The 21,272-nt window shown below is 46.3% G+C and overlaps 1 protein-coding gene across 13 annotated transcripts in view; it reads left to right on the top strand.

Annotated features, from left to right (window-relative positions):
* Nucleotides 1-21,272, top strand: part of cacna1ba (calcium channel, voltage-dependent, N type, alpha 1B subunit, a) — a 739,085-nt gene that overhangs the window by 548,451 nt on the left and 169,362 nt on the right. For 9 of the 13 annotated variants that reach the window (XM_038781850.1, XM_038781863.1, XM_038781856.1 and 6 more), the window contains 3 exons: nucleotides 2,054-2,160; nucleotides 11,423-11,485; nucleotides 14,979-15,812. In XM_038781850.1, coding sequence (XP_038637778.1) covers nucleotides 2,054-2,160; nucleotides 11,423-11,485; nucleotides 14,979-15,812 — 1,004 coding nt within the window. The remainder of the gene's footprint in view (nucleotides 1-2,053; nucleotides 2,161-11,422; nucleotides 11,486-14,978; nucleotides 15,813-21,272) is intronic. The other 4 variants (XM_038781861.1, XM_038781862.1, XM_038781857.1 and 1 more) reach the window with 1 other exon arrangement.

The following is a 21,272-nucleotide window of genomic DNA, read 5'->3' as shown; positions in this document are numbered from 1 at the left end:
GGACGGGAAACTCCGGCCTTTCCTGCCGGTGAGATCTCCTGGTACCTCCTAAGTCGGCCTCATGCGGTTGGTTCCTTGACGGCAGGGTGAACGAGCCACGCAAAAGCCCACAGACTTCAGGGGGATTGGAAAATCCGGCCAACGTCCAATGGCTTACAGCACGTCTCCCCATAAATATTCGGAAGGTTGTCTGCAGTGTGTGGGCCTTTTTCCTCATATGGAATCTCTTAACAGTGAAACAAACCCCTTTCCAGAGCAAATATAATTTCCTAAGAAGTCAGTACTGAATGCGAACTGTGGTAGATTACAATGATTGGGTAGTATATTGCATGGTAGGTTGTCTCAGACAGGTCTCTTCTGCCATTTTGAAAAATAAATGTTTCATCACCTTGGTTACCAGCCATTAATAACAGTGATGTTCAACAAAAACTACACTGTTTTGGGGAGACTCTAAGTTACTAACATTATATATCCTATAAATAATTTCCAAAATGCATTCAATAGCATACCACATCAAAGGTAGCTTCACGGAATACTAGCTCATGGTGTAGACAGTAACATGGATGGAGGACTGGTTGGCTGACAGGAAGCAGGGGATAGGGATAAATGGGTCATTTTCAGGATGGCAAACTGTAATGAGTGAAGTGCCACCGGGATCAATGCTGGGACCTCAACTATTTGTCATCTATATGCGTGACTGAAGGGACTCAATATATGGTGGCTAAATTTATGAATGACACAGAGGCAGGAAAGTAAGTTGTCAAGGGGACATAAAGAATTTGCAGAAGTATTGAGAGAGGTTAAGCGAGTAGTCAAAAATATTGGTAAAAGAAGTCTAATGTGTGAAAATGTGAACTTGTCCACTTTGATAGGATTAATAGAAAAGCAGTATATTTAAATGGGGAGAGACTGCAGAACTCTAGGATACAGAGGTCGGGATGTTCTCGTTCATGAATCACCAACATTTAGTATGCAGGTACAGCAAGTGATTAGAAAGGCAAATGGGAATGTTGGTGTTTATTGCAAGGTGAGCTAATTATAAAAGTAAGAAAGTGTTGCTACAGCTATACAGGGCCCAAGTGAGACCACACCTGGAGTACTGTGTACAGTTTTGATCTCCTGATTGAAGAAAGGACACAATTGCATTAGAAGCTATTCAGAGAAGCTTCCACTGACTGATTCCTGGAAAGAGGGTCTTGTCTTATGAAGAAATGTTGAGCAGGTTGGACCTATACTCATTGGAGTTTAGAAAAATGAGAGGTGACCTTATTTTAACATGTAAGACCATGAGGTTCCTTGACAGGGTGGATGCTGAGAGAATGTTTCCCCTTGTGGGGGAAGTCTAGTTTTATTCTGTGGAGCAGGCATCTGGTAAGGGCCCTTGCCCCTTTTACTGGAGCCATTCGGATGGATACATTGCCCAGACATGATGTGATACCATTATAGTGTTCTATGTCACATCAGCACAGAAGGAAGCAATTTATTCAAGTAGCCACACTCCCAACTCCTTTTCCCAAGCACTCCATTGTTTTCCTTTTTAAGTATCAATCCAATTCCTGTTTTGAAAGTTTCTATTGCACCTGCCTCCATCATCTTTTCAAAGAATGTCTTCCAGATCATAACTCGCTGCGAGGGGAAAAAAATGCCTCTTAATCCTCTCAAATGCCTCATAGGTGGGGTACTCTTTCCAAGGGCTGGTGCAGACTCGATAAGCTGAATGGCCTCCTTCTGCACTGTAAATTCTATGAATCCACCTTTTTATTTCATCAAAAATCTCCATCCTTTGGTTTCTGAACATTCTGTCAGTGGAAACATTTTCCTCCCATATATACTCAAAATCTCTTCTAGTTTTGTATAGTGGAACAGCATTCTGCCTTAGAAATGTCCTGGGGAAAAGAAAGATTTCAATGTTTATGTTTTGTTGAAATCTTGGCTTATATTTAATTCCTCAAAGGATTAGAAGCACATTTCAGTGTCTGGGAAACTGAAATGCACAAGCATTGAATGGAATAATATGTATCCCAGAACTACCTCCTGTCATTTCATTCTTCAGGATGAAGAAGAGATGGAAGAAGCCAACATCCAAAAAAATACCATCCAGAAGGCAATGGAGGTTGCAGACGTCAGTCCAATATCTGCAACCAACCTGTCCATAGCAGCGTAAGTTCAGAGTTTATACAGTTACATTCTGCAGGCCAATTTATTTCTGTATATCATTGCACTTCAATTGCTCTCTACATGACATCAAATCTATTGGCATTTCAGGTTATTTTCTTTTTTTATGAGTGCTCTTTTATTTGTCATATTTTAGTTCCAATATTTTAGTTTTGTCTTTGGCATCCAAGTCTGTTGGCCCACACATTCTGCATCTCTCATATAGTGCCAGTGATTAACTTCCACAGGGCTGGTCTCATCACTTGATGGTGGGGTTGCTAAAGTAGGTGTCAGTATCCCTGGGCTAGAAAGAGAAAATATAGACAGCCAGGGCACTTCTGTCCTCTAGCTATTTAAAAACATGAGTGGAAGACTGCACATAGGGTGAAGGCAAGGTCATGCTGCAAAATCTTGTCATCTTTGCCTCCTGATTTACTGCCTCAGTTTATGTCAGAAAATTGTTCATTTGGGAGAGCTATCTGAAGGCTGTTGGTGACTATGAATGTATATAGGATTGAGAATGTTTTTAAAAATTCTTTCATGGGATGTGAGTGTTGCTGGCAAGTCAACATTTGTTTCTCATCTCTCGTTGCCCCTGAGAAAGGTGAGACGCCTTCTTGAACTGTTACAGCCCATGTGATGCAGGTTCACCACTGTTCCAGTAGCAAGGGAGCCCCTGAGGAAGGCACTATAGTTCCAAGTCACGATAGTGTGTGTGTTTTGGAGGGGACTTGAGCTGTCGGTGTTCCCATGCCCTTGTTTTTCTAGATGGCAGGATTCACAGGCTTTGGAAGATACCATCAAAGAAACCTTGGTGAGTTGTCTCCTACGGCTGCATTGGTAGCGGAGAGAGCAAATATTTAATGTGGTGCATGGGATGCTGATTAGCCAGACTGCTTTGTCCTGGATGGCATCTAAACTCGTGAGAGTTGTTGGAACCTTCCGCATCCAGGAAAATGGAAAGTATTCCTTCATGTTCCTGATTTGTGATTTGTAGATGGTGGACAGGTCTTGGGGAGTCAGGACGTGAGTTACACGCTGCAGAAATCCTGGCCACTGAACCTTTCCTGTAGCCACATCATAGAATTTACAGTGCAGAAGGAGGCTATTCGGCCCATCGAGTCTGCACTGGCTCTTGGAAAGAGCACCCTACCCAAGGTCCACACCTCCACCCTATCCCCATAACCCAGTAACCCACCCAACACTAAGGGCAATTTTGGACACTGAGGGCAATTTAGCATGGCCAATCCACCTAACCTGCACATCTTTGGACTGTGGGAGGAAACCGGAGCACCCGGAGGAAACCCACGCACACACGGGGAGGATTTGCAGACTCCGCACAGACAGTGACCCAAGCCGGAATCGAACCTGGGACCCTGAAGCTGTGAAGCAATTGTGCTATCCACAATGCTACCGTGCTGCCCTGTATTTATATGGCTACAGTATTTATATGGCTACTTCAGGATTTTCAATTTCCTGCACTCCTCCAAACTAATTCTTTTTTTTTACAAGTAATTTCTATTGGAATTTTTGAAAAATAAATATCAACAGAACAATAATACTGCACCCGTAACAATGCATATAACAAACCCCCCCCACCTCCCCCCCCCAGCCCACCAAACAAGAAAATATATTAACAATAAGCAAATTAACACTATCCCCCTAAACCCCCCCTCCTCCCTTCCCCCCCCCTTCCCCCCTTCCCCCCCCCCCCCCCCCGGGTTGCTGCTGCTGCTGACCTAGTTCCTTATCGTTGAGCCAGAAAGTCGAGGAAAGGCTGCCACCTCCTGAAGAACCCTTGTACCAACCCCATCAGGGCGAATTTGACCCTCTCTAGCTGAATGAATCCCGCCATGTCATTAATCCAGGTCTCCACGCTCGGAGGTCTTGCATCTTTCCACTGCAGCAAGATCCTCCGCCGGGCTACTAGGGACGCAAAGGCCAAAACATTGGCCTCTTTCGCCTCCTGCACTCCCGGCTCCACCCCAACCCCAAATATCGCGAGTCCCCAGCCCTGCTTGATCCTGGATCCTACCACCCTCGACACCGTCCTCGCCACCCCCTTCCAGAACTCCTCCAGTGCCGGGCATGCCCAGAACATATGGGCATGGTTCGCTGGACTCCCCGAACACCTGACACACCTGTCTTCGCCCCCAAAGAACCTACTCATCCTAGACCCGGACATATGGGCCCGGTGCAGCACCTTAAACTGGATGAGGCTAAGCCTCGCACATGAAGAGTAGGAGTTCACCCTGTCCAGGGCATCCGCCCATGTCCCCTCCTCAATCTGCTCCCCCAGCTCCACCTCCCACTTAGCCTTCAGCTCCTCTACCGATGCCTCCTCCACCTCCTGCATCACCTGGTAGATGTCAGACACCTTCCCATCCCCGACCCACATCCCCGAAAGTACCCTATCCCTTACCCCCCGCGGGGGCAGCGAAGGGAACCCCTCCACCTGCTGCCTAGCAAATGCCTTGACCTGAAGGTACCTGAACATATTCCCCGGGGGAAGCTCAAACTTCTCCAATTCACCAAGGCTCGCAAACCTCCCGTCAATGAACAGGTCTCCCAGCTTCCTAATGCCCGCCCTGTGCCACCCCAGGAACCCGCCATCCATATTCCCTGGGACAAACCAGTGGTTCCCCCGCAGCGGGGCCTCCACCGAGCCCCCCACTTCCCCCCTGTGTCGCCTCCACTGCTCCCAAATTTTGAGGATAGCCGCCACCACCGGGCTCGTAGTGTACCTCGTTGGAGGGTGCGGCAGCGGCGCCGCTACCAGCGCCTTCAGGCACGTGCCTCCACAGGACGCCATCTCCATCCGTTTCCATGCTGCCCCCTCCCTATCCATTACCCACTTACGTACCATCAAGACGTTAGCTGCCCAATAGTACCCAGAGAGGTTGGGCAGCACCAGCCCTCCTCTATCCCTGCCCCGCTCCAAAAAGACCCTCCTTACCCTCGAAGTCCCGTGCGCCCAAACAAATCCCAGAATGCTGCTGTTCACCCTCCTAAAAAAGGCCCTCGGAATGAAAATGGGGAGGCACTGAAACAAAAACAAAAACCTCGGGAGCACCGTCATTTTAACGGACTGTACTCTATCCGCCAACGACAACAGTAGCATGTCCCACCATTTAAATTCCTCCTCCATCTGTTCCACGGACCTAGTAAAATTGAGCTTGTGCAGAGTCCCCCAGCTCTTAGCCACCTGAACCCCCAGGTACCTAAAACTCCTCACTACCCTCTTTAGCGGGAGCCTACCAATCCCCTCCTCCTGATCTCCCGGGTGTACAACAAACAGCTCACTCTTGCCCAGGTTCAATTTATAGCCCGAGAAACTCCCAAACTCAGCAAGAATCTCCATCACCTCCGGCATTCCCCCCACCAGGTCTGCTACATACAGCAGCAAGTCGTCCGCATACAGCGACACTCGGTGCTCCTCCCCACCTCGCACCAAACCCCTCCACCTCCCCGACTCCCTGAGAGCCATGGCAAGAGGCTCAATTGACAAAGCAAAAAGCAAGGGGGACAGGGGGCACCACTGCCTCGTCCCACGGTGGAGCCTGAAGTACTCGGACCTCCTCCCATTTGTCGCTATACTCGCCATCGTGGCCTCGTTCAGCAACCTCACCCATTTTATAAACCCCACCCCAAACCCAAACCTCTCCAACACCTCCCACAAGTACCCCCCACTCAACCCTGTCAAAGGCCTTCTCCGCATCCAATGCCACCACAATCTCCGCCTCTCCTTCTGCTGCCGGCATCATTATCACATTTAGCAGCCTTCGCACGTTAGTGTTCAGCTGCCTCCACTTCACAAAACCCGTCTGATCTTCATGTACCACCTCCGGCACCCAGTCCTCTATTCTAGTGGCCAAGATCTTCGCCAGCAACTTGGCGTCTACAATCAGCAGTGAAATCGGCCTGTATGAATCGCACTGCAAGGGGTCCTTATCACGCTTCAGGATCAGGGAGATCAGCGCCCGAGGCATCCTGCTCGCCTTCTCTCCATACTCATAGACCGCTCCCTGCGCCTTCCTCCACTGTGTCTCCGCCTTTCTGGTGGTCAATAAATCAAACTTGGCCTGCAAGCTACGCCGCTCCCCCAGCAATCCCTCCTCCGGGGCCTCCGCGTACCTCCTATCTACACTCAACAGCTCCCCACCGTCTCTCCCTCTCCCTCCTCTCCCCCCTCTCCCTATGGGCTCGAATGGAGATCAGCTCCCCCCTAATTACTGCCTTCAGAGCCTCCCACACCATCCCCACCTGGACCTCCCCAGTATCATTGACCTCGAGGTACCTCTCGATACATCCCCACACCCTCCTACACAGCTCCTCATCAGCCAACAACCCCACGTCCAGACGCCAAAGCGGATGTTGACCCCGCACCTCCCCCATCTCCAGATCCACCCAATGCGGAGCATGGTCCGAAATCGCAATAGCCGAATACTCGGCCTCCTCCACCCTCAGGACCAGTCCCCTACTCAGAACAAAGAAATCAATGCGGGAATAAACCCTGTGCACATGGGAGAAAAAAGAGCACTCCCGTGCCCTCGGCCTCCCGAACGTCCAGGGATCCACTCCTCCCATCTGGTCCATAAACCCCCTCAACACCTTGGCCGCCGCCGGCCTCCTGCCTGTCCTTGAACTAGAATGATCCAGTAGGGGATCCAGCACTGTATTGAAGTCCCCCCCCATGCTCCAGGCCAGGAATGCGGCCCAACATACGCCTCATGAAACCAGCATCATCCCAATTTGGGGCGTACACATTTACCAACACCACCCTCTCCCCCTGCAGCTTACCGCTCACCATCACATATCTGCCGCCACTATCAGCCACAACCTCAGACGCCTCAAACGCCACCCTCTTCCCCACCAGGATCGCCACTCCCCGGTTCTTCGAGTCGAGCCCTGAATGGAGAACCTGCCCCACCCACCCCTTCCTCAGATGGACCTGGTCTGCCACCTTCAGGTGGGTCTCCTGGAGCATGGCCACGTCCGCCTTCAGCCCCTTCAGATGCGCAAATACCCGGGCCCGCTTAACCGGCCCATTCAACCCCCTCACGTTCCACGTAATTAGCCGGATCAGGGGGCACCCCGCCCCCCTCCCTCGTCGACTAGCCATAGCACATCGACTGCTCGTCCCTGGCCAGCACCCATTCGGCCTGTTTCCTACGTCGATAGAACCTCACCCCGACCCCCCCGACCCGCACCAACTCCTCCCTGGCCAATCCAGCAGGGACGCTCCCTCCACAGTACTCCCGTGAGCCAGCTGACTTCCGCTGACCCCGGCAGCTCCCGCCCTAACTCCGACCCCTCCCAATATGAGGTCCCCCCATCTCCCCTGCATCAGCTCCTTGGCACCGCTTCAGCGCGGGAAAACGGATCTAATAACCACGCCCCTCGCCACCAGCTCCACCCCCCTCGTCCCGCAGCGCGGGAAACCAGAGAAAAGCCCGCGCTTTCACACTGCCCCACCCCACCAACGCAGCTCCCAACCAACAGTCCCAATCCATCCACCAACTCCGTACAAACAAAGACACAGATCAACCACAAACCCCAATACCCCCTTTAACACCCAAAACCATAGCCAACATCATCCGAAAGCGAGAGAAAAAACAGAAACGAACAGAATAACCAGCAACAGCATAAACAGTGATACAGAAATAGAAAAACTCCCACAGCCCCCAATCTCTAGTTCGAGCCCAACTTTTCAGCCTGCACAAAGGCCCACGCTTCCTCCGGGGACTCAAAGTAGTAATGCCGGTCCTTGTAGGTGACTCACAAGCGCGCAGGCGGCAACATGCCGAACTTCACCTGCTTTCCGTGGAGCACCGCCTTCGTCCGGTTAAACCCGGCTCTCCGCTTGGCCACCTCCGCACTCCAGTCCTGGTAGATACGCACTACCGAATTCTCCCACTTACTACTCCTCACCTTCTTGGCCCATCGCAGAACACACTCCCGGTCACTGAATCGATGGAACCGCACCAGCACCGCCTTAGGCCGCCTGGCCAGTACTCTGTGGGCCCCCTCCAGCTCCAGGGGCAGATGGAAGGATCCTGCCCCCACCAGCGAGTTCAGCATCATGGCCACATAGGCCGGCAGGTCCGACCCCTCCAGCCCCTCCTCGAGGCCCAGGATCCGCAGGTTCTTCCTCCGTGACCGAAACTCCATCGCCTCGAACCGATCTTGCCACTTTTTATGAAGCGCCTCGTGTATCTCCACCTTCCCCACGAGGGCCGAAACCTCCTCTTCGCGCTCAGAGGCCTGCTGCTGCAACTCAAGTATCGCTGCACCCTGGGTTGTCTGGGTCTCCAGCAGCTTACTTGTTGTTACCTTCAGGGATTCCAACAACTCCCCTTTCAGCTCCGTAAAATAGCGCAGAAGGGCCGCCTGCTGCTCCTCAGCCCACTGCCTCCACTCCTCAGGGGCTCCACCGGCCGCCATTTTGTCCACCTTCCCCCGCTTTTCCAGGGGAGCTGCTGCCGTTTTTCTCCTCGCCCCACTCCGAGTCCGCACCATAAATCCTGGGGGTTTTGCTCCAGACCCCTTTATCCACCGAGAATCGTCGAATCAGCGCCGTTTAGGGCCCTTAAAAGAGCCCACAAGTCCTATTAAAGCGGGAGCTGCCGAACGTGCGGCTTAGCTCCGCATAGCCGCAACCAGAAGTCCGTCCTCCAAACTAATTCAAAGGACGTTCCTGGACATGATCTACATTTCACATCCTGGCGGTTGGATCATGGGGTGGGTGGGAAAAGAGTAATTTGTGACTAACTATGGTCTCCTGGAACCTGTTGAATTTTCCTATGGGCTCAAAGAGAACATTCCCACACCTTTTCCTAAACTGTCCTCAGGTCATGTTTTACCTTTCCCAGAGGGATTGTGTGACCTTGAGGGTGGTGTGAATGATTAAACCATGGCTGGGTGGGACTATGTAGCCTTATCTTTTTTAAAATAAATATAGAGTACCCAATTCATTCTTTTCCAATTAAGGGGCAATTTAGTGTGGCCAATCCACCTAACCTGCACATCTTTGGGTTGTGGGGGTGAAACCCATGCACACAGGGAGATTGGGGCTAGTTTAGCACAGTGGGCTGAACAGCTGGCTTGTAATACAGAACAAGGCCAGCAGCGCGGGTTCAATTCCCGTACTGGCCTCCCCGAACAGTCGCCGGAATGTGGCGACTAGGGGCTTTTCACAGTCTATTCATTGAGGCCTACTTGTGACGATAAGCGATTATTATTATTATTATTATTATTATTATTATTATTAATGTTCGAACTCCACACGGACAGTGACCCAGGGCCGGGATTCAAACCCGGGTCCTCAGCGCCGTAGGGAACAATGCTAACCACTGTGCCACCATGCTGCCCTCTATGTGGCCTTTTCTCATCCTGGACTATCCAGCTAAGTTACTACCTTTGGGAGTATAGTTTATGGATGTGGTGGACGTGAAGTGGGGAATAAATATATAGTGATGTATCATCGCTTAATGTCTAATTTCTCTAATCATTTCAATTTTTATATAATTCTTATAGTTTGCAATGATAGTAAAAATCTTTGATTATCCTCAGACAGTGTCACTTGGGCTGGTTTAGCACAGGGCTAAAGAGCTGGGCTTTAAAGCAGCCCAAGGCAGGCCAGCAACATGGTTCAATTCCCGTACCAGCCTCCCCGAACAGGCGCCGGAATGTGGCGACTAGGGGCTTTTCACAGTAACTTCATTTGAAGCCTACTTGTGACAATAAGCGATTTTCATTTCATTTCATTTATAAAGGCGACAGTACAATTGGAATTAAAGGCATCAATTCATGCTTCACAAGTATTTGCATGGCTTAAAGCATGTTTTCTGTTTGTCTCTCCACATTAATTTGAATGAAGATCCATTTCATTTTGGCTGTGTTTTCTTTCTGTTCAGCTTCTCGTTGCTTTAATTTGAGTTTTATGAAGGTGAGTTGAAATGCCTGCAATCAGTCCCAGAACCTATCCTCACACTTTCCTCAACCGATACTCTTTGTGTTCCTCAAGTTCGTTTGTTTTGATCAGAAGCTAAACAGCAGCAAAAGCAAGAAGTGGAAATAAACTCTGCAAATTACAGGGCAAAAAAGCACCTATTTAGCAAATAATCCAGCCCAATAATTGCTGTGTTTTTTTAAACTACCTTCTGACAAGGTCGGGACTTTAACAAAACGTGATGTAGAATTGATTTGGCCTATTTAATTTGTTTTATCTAATTCACCATCGCACAGAATAATGGCCTCATTATTCCCTGCAGAACAGTTTCTCGCATTAGCCTTGGCTTTGCTTGGGCCCAGTGATTTTCTCCACAATGACATTAGCAAAGACATTAGGGCGTTTCTGTGTCCAACTCTGCCCATATTTCTATTCAATCACTGCAGATTATTAAAAATGGTTCATATATTTCGAGAAAAGAAATTGCAGATGCCAGTTTCATGGGGAAACCAGGGAAAACCGGATATTAAACGTCAGATTAGTTACCAACCTGTTGCTCACAGCGCTTCAATTTTATTTTTCTCACTAAAGTGGCAGTATTTAGAAAGCCAATATCAATAAATCTCCCAAAATTGTTTCTGTGGATTAAAACTTTCCGAAGGTTGCGATCGCAAACAGGGAATTTTCAAAATCTTAATCCTGATCACCGCAACCCCCCAACCGCAAGAAAATACAATTATTTTCTTCGCACATTCTGTTGCTGAGTGTTCGAATGTTTCCACTTGTTGCCTTTGCTGTACCTTATAATAAAGCAGCTTAATTCAACTTCCTTTTCTTCTGTCCTGTGACTGAAATGTGGTAAGTAATCATCCTGTAAGTAAGACGATGCACTCTCTTTTTTCTCTCTGGGCTGCGTAATATTGCCTCACCCCACTGGGCCTTGCTGTTAGGTTTTTCCTCTGATTTGCCATTAATCTTTTTCCTCTCTTTGAAATTGTGATTGCAGGAATGATTTTTACAAAAGTAAAGTGACATGTGCTCCAATGTATTCCCTTCTTGAAGGTTCTGTGCGGTGTCACTGCTCATAGTACTTTAAATGGAAGCAGGATGGAGTCGGAAGGTTGATGCATTGAGATTAATTTGTTGTTTAGCTGAACTGAGTATGATTCAGTAGCAGTTTTCACCAGAATAACTGCTCTGATCAAGTCTGTGGAGGGTGGAATCACAGCCAAATGCAACCTGCCTGTGAATGTGATGGAGCCTGTTGATCTTTTCCCAATGTATTTTTTTTTGTCTCATCTTTTTTTGCATGTGCAGTTTTGTAAAGCAAAATCGAGGTTCTCTATCTCGCAGCTCGTCAGTCTGCAGCGTAAATTCACCGTGAGTTGCTCTCTGTTACAATATTATGCCGTAACCCCTTCAGAAAGTGTCATTCACCATTGTAACACCCAGTGTGAAGAGCGGGTGTTGTAAACATGCAGTGGCTGTGCTCTTCCTCCTGTTCGGACAACTCTATTTTTTTTCCGTCTGCTCCATTCACTATCATTGGTGGCTTCTGTGTTTTTGATACCTTGGCACTTTGTTATGTTCCTTTGACCTTTCTGCCGTGAAACAGGTAACACATCAACTTGAACAGGGAAGTAGAAATTACACATCATCTTGACATAGAGTAATCCTCGTTCCGTCAAACTGCATAACTAAGGCCACAACAGAATTGCTTGCGAGCAAATAAAATAGCTGTGGTTTAAAATCAAGTAGAACAAATTGGGCCGAAATTCTGTTTTCATAATTAAATTGGTAAGGGTACCATTGGGTACTGTTATCTTCAAATTTTATCCTTTAAACTCCTCATGATTTAAATACTTGAGTTAAATTTAAAATTCTACAAAATTCTCTTAATCCTATCTTTGATGTGTTGGGCAGGCTGGGTCGATCTGGACTGCCTGTCTGCACTCCATTATATACATAGATGTATATTATGACAATCTTAGCTGATGATATATAAGATGGGATGGATCTGCATCCTAGATATAGATATAGGCGTGGAGCTTGCTTGAATGGTGGAAGTTATAGCCTTCAGACAATGTTAATGTGTTCAGTGACATTTAGATATCTATTGTATGGCTCTTGCAAAACTACGATAATGACATATATGCAGCTTCAGCAGTGAGATTCAGAATATTGCTTTGGCCCTTCAGATACTTTTTTTTCTGATGTGTTGTTAATTTCACTGATACTTTGTAGCGGAGGAATTCCTAGATATCTGTAAAAAACACACAGTATAGGAAGAAGTGAATCATAAAAAACAAATGAATTCTTTCTTTTGGACCTTCAACCACGTTTAATTTTTATTTCTGTCAGATATTTTGTACAATAGGAACGTAGGGATTTGAAATTAATACTGTGCAGCATCACTGCCCGGATATTTGGTGGGCTTGTTGATTTTAGATGGCTTAATGAGTCCGTTAGCATGGCGGAGAAAGGAATTCAAAACTAATGCTGTAACTGTATGTAGGTGAACCCGGATTTTTTGCAGTCAGCAGCAAAGCAAGGGAACCTATCACTGGCCTCAAAGAAAACCATCCACAAAGATCTAGCGATCCCTGTGGTGAAAATTTCCCTTTCCTGATCGCAGTTTAAACCTTGCGCCAAGTCCAAGCGATATCTCCAAGTGTAGCCGCAGTAACATCAGTAAGCAAGCAGCTGATCACAGAGCAGTATTCTCACACAGCAAAAGGTTTGTACCACTAAAAGTCCATAGAATCCCTACAGTGCAGAAGGAGGCCGTTTGGCCCATCAAGTCTGCACCGACCCTCCAAAAGATCACTCTACCTAGGCTCATTCCTCCTCCCTATCCCCGTCACCCCGTGCATTGATCGTGCCCAATCCACCTAACGTTCACATCTTTGGACTGTGGGATGAAAACGGAGCAACCAGAGGAAACCCACGCAGACACAGGGAAAAGGGCAAACGAATCAGACAGTCATCCAAGGCTGGAATCAAACCTGGGCCTCTGGTGCTATAAAGCAGCAGTGCCACCCCTCAAATCCTTCTCATTAAATTTTCATTTTCTGATAGTGAAATAAACATATGCCTGTATTAAGACAGAAGCTGAAATAAAAATAAGCATTAAAAAGTGGAAACCTTAATCATTGTGGAGACATTTGACATGCTACAATGTAAAATGTGCTCTTCTGGACCAGTGATGATGTTTGGCACTGGGGTTGTGAAGTTAGTATGCTGTTTAAAAACCCAGTGACGCCTGTAACTTTTTAGGAGATTTCACAGTGAGAATAACAGTACAGATAAAAGTGACAGTCTGAACAATTCATGATTGCAAGGGAGAGTGTTCGCAGCTTGTGAAAACCTCTACATTACAAATTCTAGAGGAGCATGGTCTCTCAAACAGCAATTTCTGGATTTCCATGTTATCCCGCATACAGGTGGACTCCTAAAGTCAATTTCAATAGAGTATGAATGGCAAACACTGACAGTTTTGCCGTAATTACCGCTACAAAATCTGCGTCACTGTCATATTATATGGCATGCCTTCGAAACACTGATGTTTTTGCAGTACACACTAGGGGAAAAAATCCCATTTTATTTTATTGCTTATCAACATTGATGATCATAATCTTGCACGTTGAATTGTACTATTTGATGCCTCAGCAGTTTACTGTTGAAAATAAACAAAAGATATATATTTAAAAATTCTAGTCATGCAATAGATTAAAACAGCCTGCACTAGATTTTAATAGTTGGGAAATAATAATTACCTTGGAAAACAGATTGTAGGCGCCAAACTTTAGTCACTGAAACCTTTCAGTTTTGACTTAACGAGAAACTAAATGTTCTATTTAGTCAGAGCTTATTTTTTAAAAAGCTAGGTTCTGGCACAATCATTTCCTCTGTAGAAAGGATGGTAAAATAGTGCAAAAGGATGACCAAATAAGTATAAATCAAAGATTTTATTCCTCCTTCAACAGTAATAGTAAATTATTGGTTCAATGGTTCACTTACTTCGAATGACAAAATTTTAGGCATTTCTGACCATTATGTCTCAGATGGCAAAGGTGTGACTATTCAACTGAAGCTACCTGTGTGCTTTGTACAGAGCCGTTATATGTACCAAAGAGGTTATTTCATTGTCTCATTGTGAATGCTCCTTTCCAGCTTTTCTTTTTAAATGTATCTCTTTGTACCATATGTGTGTGCGTGTATATTCCCACTCACTATTTGTAGCGAGTGTGATTCTGTGCTTCTAACATTCAGTCATTGGATTTGAGACTGTGAATCAGACTGAGCAGCCTGACTGTTACTGCAGAGCAGTTTTGCTTTAACGTGAGGAATGTTTTTATGTTTTTTTCCTTTGCGTTTTACCGTTGTCCATTAGTTTCTTATTTTGAACTTTTTCAGTTACCCTCAAAACAAAAGTCTCCTTTTAACGCAAGCACAGAATCAGAACTTGCTTTCACATGTTCACACTTAACCTGGAGCTATGCTGCTGTTGCTGCTTGATGATAGCGCCCAACAAATGACATGTTGTTACATCTCAAAGTGGATGGATGACATTTGCTTGTGGTGCTTTTGGGCAGGGACGATTGCGTTAGGATTCTGGGGGATGCATGCTTCAGTGCCACAGTAACATCTAGGTGACTCTGATCTCGTCTCATTTCAAAAGGTAGATTTTTCCATTTGATCGGAGAAATACTTTTCCCCAAAACAAAATTCTGACCCTTTCACCTGTTGCTTAAATGCCCGTGGGTGGTTACATTTTCAAGACGGAGGAGATTTAAGGTGGGATAGCATTTCTGTGTGAATTTCCTGAAAAATGCAGCTTTATGTTACTTTTTTTGTTCCTTGTTATTTATAGCAAGGATCAACAGAAGGCATTCAAGGCAATGTCCATTTGGGAGCAAAGGACTACTCAGCTAAGGCGCCAGCACCTGCTAACGAGTCAAGAGGCTCTATTTAATGAACTTGATGATGAGCAACGTCGGGTGTACGTCTCCTCCCACCAGATCCGACCAGATATGAAAACCCACATGGACCGACCTTTGGTAGTGGAATCCAGGAAAGACATGAGGAACAGCAATGATAAAATCCGTCAAAATGACTGCCAAGACAGTGAACATGAAAGGCTAGTCCAGCCCGTGAGCTGTGAGGTACCAAAACGGCACCATCGACATCGGGATAAATCGAGCGAGAAAGGAGATGGCGCGGTTAACAATGGAGAATCTGGGTCGAACGGAAAAGATGAGCAACGGCACTCACACAGGAGCAGAAGCAAAGAGGGTGAGGGGGACCAGGAAGAAAGGGCTAAGGATGGAAAGGAAGACCGAAGCAGAAGTCGCGATGGCGGGAGGAGGCATCATCACCACCAGCAGAGCTCCGTGGATGAGCCTCCTGAAAAGGAACATCGGCGTCATCGCTCTCACCGACATGTGACAGACCAGCAGTCCAAGGAAGGAAATGGCACGGTCAATGGCACAAAGAGTGAGAGGCGGACACGTGCGCCCAAAGAGGGGTCGCGCTCCGGTAATCGAGAGGGAGACCTGTCCAGCAGAAGTCAAAATGCAGAGGGGGCAGAAAGGCGACGCCGGCACAGACAGAAGGCACTCTCAACCTATGAGTCCGAGGAGAAAAGGGAGAACGATGAAAAGGAAGGAGAGACGGTTCCGCGAGAGCGACGGAATCATAAAGTAAAGTAAGTTTTCATGACGTTCTTGCTAAAGCATTTTATTGATGAGGGACATCTGAGTTCTGGATGTAGCAATATACAATTTACAGCAAACGCTGTTATACAGATTTTTAACGCACATCAAGTAAGAGTTGTATGCCAACCATCTGGTAAAGTTCACGATTTGCATTTGTAAACTGTACATAATTCATGGAGCTCTTAAACTGGTCTCAGATGGGCAAATCTTGCTCATTTTCCAGTTCTCGTCCCTCAATTCATTCTATGGTGTATTTTCCAATTATATACAATTTATAGCATATGTTTGTAAGAACGCAGAGACATTCAAGAGAAGTGTTGTTACAAATGCAAGTGAACTGTCAGTTTTTATTTAGTGTAAGTGTATGGGCTAATTAGAACATAAGGGCCAGTGTTAACTCATGGGATCAACTGTGGCCTCTGAATGTTTTCCTAAATGCCGTCAATTTCATTTTGTATCCATGTGCCTATTTTCTCCTGTGAAAAAGTGACCGATTGAAGTTTCGCAGAATGCTAGTTAATTAGGCGTGACCATCAATAATTATGAATTCAAGAATAAAACAGCACAGATATGAGAGTTGTGGGAGAATATTTTTTATTGATTCTGATACATTTTTACCTTCAAATTAACTTCTTATACAGAGGTCTATCAAATTATCCTGTAATCTCCGGCCCTGGATTTGCACCCAGCCTAACCCTTCACTTTTCTGGCTGCATTGAATCTTATGATTAAAGAGATTAGTCACTGTGCAAAGCCAACTTTAATTCAGCCCAATTCCCAGTGGATGCAGAATAAAGATAGTGCATCCTTAATTCAGCACAAACCTCATTCATAGAGGTGATCAGGAATAGTTTGCATAGAAAGTGGACAAAGAACACGTCGCTATAGTGAGGCCAACTGATGCAATTGTTGGGGAAGAATGGAGGGAACAACTGGCATATTGCTAGCTGTCTTGAGCATACCTGCGGGTGGGGGCTTGGGGGAGGGAGGTTGGGGGGGGGGGTGGGTGGATTCCAACACACCTACTTCTGGTTTTAGTAGACCAGATCTGGGTGGGGCTGAGGATGGGGTGGAGTGATGGATATGGAGAGGCCAATCCAAAACGCTTACAGGATGTGGGTTGGTCATTTAAATGTTACCTTGAGGTTCATTCCTTCAGATATAACCACCATTTTCAATTGAGTCTGGGCCAACCGGATTTTCGACTCTCGGGGAAACAGAAAGGCAGGAACTTTTGGATCCAGGAAGTAAGTGCCTTTTCACTCACCGGCTGGGTCCAATTAATTTGCTTCAATCATCCCCTACGATGGGACCACCGCCCAATTCTTCTGATTTCCTTCACATCCCCAGCTTCTTTGTTTTCCCCCTCGCCCAATCACTCCTGTCCCTTCCAGCCTAATGCAGTGGGGCTATGGGTTCAAATCGCACCATGGCAGCTTACGGAATTTCAATTAATTTAGTTAGTAAAAATATCTGGAATATAAAGCCAGTCTCAGTAATGATGACCATGAATCTACCACCAATTGTTATAAAAGCCCATCTGGTTCACTAATGTCCTTTAGGGAAGGAAATCTGCCGTTCTTACCTGGTTTGGCCCACATGTGGATTTGGGGAGGCAGTGGGGCATAGCGGTATTGTCACTAGACTAGACATCTGGAGACACAGAGTAATGCTCTGGGATCCTCGGTTCGAATCCCATAATGTCAGATGGCGAAATTTGAATTCAATAAAAATCTGGAAGTAAAAGTATAACGATGACCATAAAAGCATTGCCGATTGTCGTAAAAACTCATCTGGTTCACTAATGTCCTTCAGGGAAGGAAATCTGCTGTCCTTACCCGATCTGGCCTACATGTGACTCCAGACTCTCACAGCGCTGCGGTTGACTCTTAATTGCCCCCCCTCTAAAATGGCCCAGCGAGCCCTCGGTTCAAGGGAAATTTGGGATGGACAACAAATGCTGGCTCAGCCAGCGATGCCCAAGTACAAAGAAGGAATTAAAAATAACCCACAGCAATGGGGTTGACTCTTAACCTCCCTCAGAAATGGCCCAGCAAACCACTCAGTTCAAGAGCAATTGGCGATAGGTAACAAATGCTTACCTTGCCGGTGCCTCCTGCATCCCACGAAAACAATTATATATTTTTTAACAATTCACGCAAACAGGTCCAGATGTAGTTGGTCTGGGAAATGGAAAATATATTAGTGCAGCAGAAGCTGGGACTGAGACATTATTGGTGCAGAGTGGAGGGAGCTTTATCCTTCACCATCCAAGATGTACCTGATTCGAATATGTTTAATGTTATCATTAGGGATTGCATTTGCACTTCCGAAGTGGATAGATTGAATTAGGAAATTTCCCGTCTCAGCAGACCTACCTTGGTTTAAATGGCCACTTTGGACCCAATTTTCATTCCAGTGGGTGATATCGAGTTGGGCCCACCAACCTCTTAAGTGGCCAACTGACAAAGTGAGTTGGTTAGAAGAGTCGACTCAATTCTTTGGGACCCCTTCCACCCCCCCCCCCCCTCACACCTCCACCCACTCTCAATAACCCTGCACAACTATCTTGCCAACTTGTGCTGCAACCCATCAGACCTGATTCCCCCGTGCCACTTCCATGCCAACTAATGCTCACACCCATTCCCCACTCCCCCTCATAGCTCCAATGAAACCTCCAAAACCAATCAGCCAGTATCCACCACAGACAGACATCAGAGGCACGCGGAGATAAAAAAAAACCTTAATCAATCTAACGCAGATCTCACTCGAGGTCGAAAAAAACTCCTATTCAAGAACCCAATTCGAATTTTTAAAATCGCCTCAAGTGGTTAATCATTTTTAAAACAAACTTCTATTCAAACCCAACATTGAAGGCATCCTTTCATGGCTTCTTAATCTGTCAAATTGTGAATTTAGAACGTCCCTGTTGAAACAATTTTAGCTTCTGACACTCAGCCAAGCGTTCATAATGGAATAATAATAACCCTTTTGAAATGTCAACAAAGACGTTTACAATCCCAGCTCATAGTGGACAGTTAGGCCCCAGAATGGAACCCTGGCTCGGTAGACGATAACCTCTATTTTTCTTTAGAGATGGGGCTGAACAGGACTGCGAATTAAAGTTTAACAAAAGAAAAAGCATTTATGAAACATGAAACGATTGACTACAGTAGTCCCCCGTTATACCGCGCTCCGCAATACCGCGGTTCGCGATATACGGCGGGGGGGCTTATGGACCCCAACTGTCAGCTTCCCTCACCGGATCAAAGTGAGCCGGCCGCTGAAATTGACACTGCCGGCTGCTCTCTCCCTCCAATCAGCCGGCAGTGTCAATTTCAGCGGCCAGCTCACTTTGATCCGGAGAGGGAAGCTGCTCTCTCACTGAAACAATCAACCGGCCGCTTAAATTGACACTGCCGGCTGCTCTCTCCCTCCAATCCAACTTCTAAGTTGTTAAAAATGCAGCAGTGCTTGTTTTTATTAGATCCACGATGGGGGTTTTAAATTTATTTAAAAATCTATGCATGCGCTTCCCATTGTGAGTCTACGGGGGTCTGACCTCTCCCCCCCCGCCCCCCCGTAGACTCACAATGGGAAGCGCATGCATAGATTTAAAAATAAATTTAAAACCCCCATCGTGGATTTCCGCGGCTCGGATGCAACGTGGGTGGCTGTCTTGGACCCCAACACCCGCGTTATAAAGGGGGACTACTGTATAATACAATACTCCTTTACCCCACCTATATTTTCACAGATGTACACAAAGAAAAAGCATTTACGTAACATGAAAAGATTGAATTTAATACAATACTCCTTTACCCCACCTATATTTTCACAGATGTACACAAATGTTTTCAGGATAACACAAGTTACAAAATATATCTTAAACTCTGATGTTCTTTGTGAGTCCATGTAAACCAACAGGCTGCCTGAAATCTAGTGGCAGATGCCATTCAATACAACATCTGTAGATTTCTTAACAAATCCACCCAGGCACTTAGCACACTGTGAGCCAGCTGGTGTTCACATGAGGGTTTCCAAACATTCTTGAAGAGCACACTGTAAAAATATCTCCCACACAAGGCTTTCTCTCAGATGCCTTCACCAAGGATCCACATCCAGAATTTCAAACTTTTTTCAGTATTCCTCTGCCTTGGATTGCCAGGTGCATTTAAGCTGCCACGAAATCTGTCACGTACTCAGCTACGCCAACAGAACACCACTGCTTTGCAGGTTGTGTTACGGTCAGCACTTAGAATCGCAGAATCCTTACAGTACAGAAAGAGGCCATTCAGCCCATCTAGTCTGCACCGACCCTCTGAAAGAGCACTTTACCTAGGCCCACTCCCCTGCCCTATCCCTGTAACCCCCACCCAACCTTTGGACAGGAAGGGCCAATTTAGCATGGCCAATCCAATTAACCTGCACATCTTTGGACTGTGGGAGGAAACCAGGAGCACCCGGGGAACTCCATGTGGGCCCAGAGAGAATGCACAAACTCCACTCAGTCACCCTAAGGTTGGAATCAAACCTCGGTCCCTGGCATTGGGAGGCAGGAGTGCTAACCACTGTGCCACCATACCGTGTTGTTAACCTTTGGATTACTTCAGATATCTGGCTTCTTGCAGCTGACTTCATCAGGTCTGCAAATCTCAGCTCTGTCTTTGACTGGGAGCCTTTCTCTGCCCCTTTGTTTAACTCCAGTGAAGGTATCTTTGTCCCTCCCTTTGACTTCAGTCACCCTGGGACTCCTGTTTGCATCCTTTGGTTTCTATAAATACCCATTATTTAGCATCTGGGACTTCCTCTCTTCCCCTTACTCCATTGTCCGGCCTCTCTGCTAGCAGTTTATGTGAGTTGCTTTCTTCTCAGATACCCAGTTCCAACTGAACCCCAAGTGCTTATGCTTTTTAGTACGGGTCTCGGTTGCCAATCAACAGCATAGTCTTTCTTTAAACTCTGTTTTATTTCATATTGTAAACTCTTTAATTGCAATTTTGGCACAGTTTGAAATGACACGAAAACCCACAGATATGCAGGCACCTTTGTTAAACATGAAGCTAACCAAGGTTTTAACCGTTTCTTACACTGAAACATAAAGCTAAACTTACTTGAAGTTGTATCTTGTTTATACTATCCATAAATACAAAAAACAGATTTTTAAAACTACCTGTTTCCTGACAAAACCTTTATTAAAACTGCACAACTGGATGGTCTTTTTATTTCTAACGTACACCAGGTGGCCAACCAATCAAAGCAGTCCAGCAGAGGTTTTTTTTAAAAAACCCATGGGCAGTTTAAGTCTGTTATTCCATGTTTAAAGGGCAGGGGATTAAAAAAATTGCAGATCATGACACTTAAACAGACATTATATACCTTTCAAGAGTATTTATGTCTCTCCATCAATTTGAATACCACATTGTGTGTTAAGGCCCTTTCAACAACCA

This window comes from Scyliorhinus canicula, chromosome 21 (assembly GCF_902713615.1).
Source record: "Scyliorhinus canicula chromosome 21, sScyCan1.1, whole genome shotgun sequence".
NCBI lineage: Eukaryota > Metazoa > Chordata > Chondrichthyes > Carcharhiniformes > Scyliorhinidae > Scyliorhinus > Scyliorhinus canicula.
Note: the sequence above shows the minus strand (reverse complement) of the source record. Positions and strands in the feature narration are given on the sequence as shown.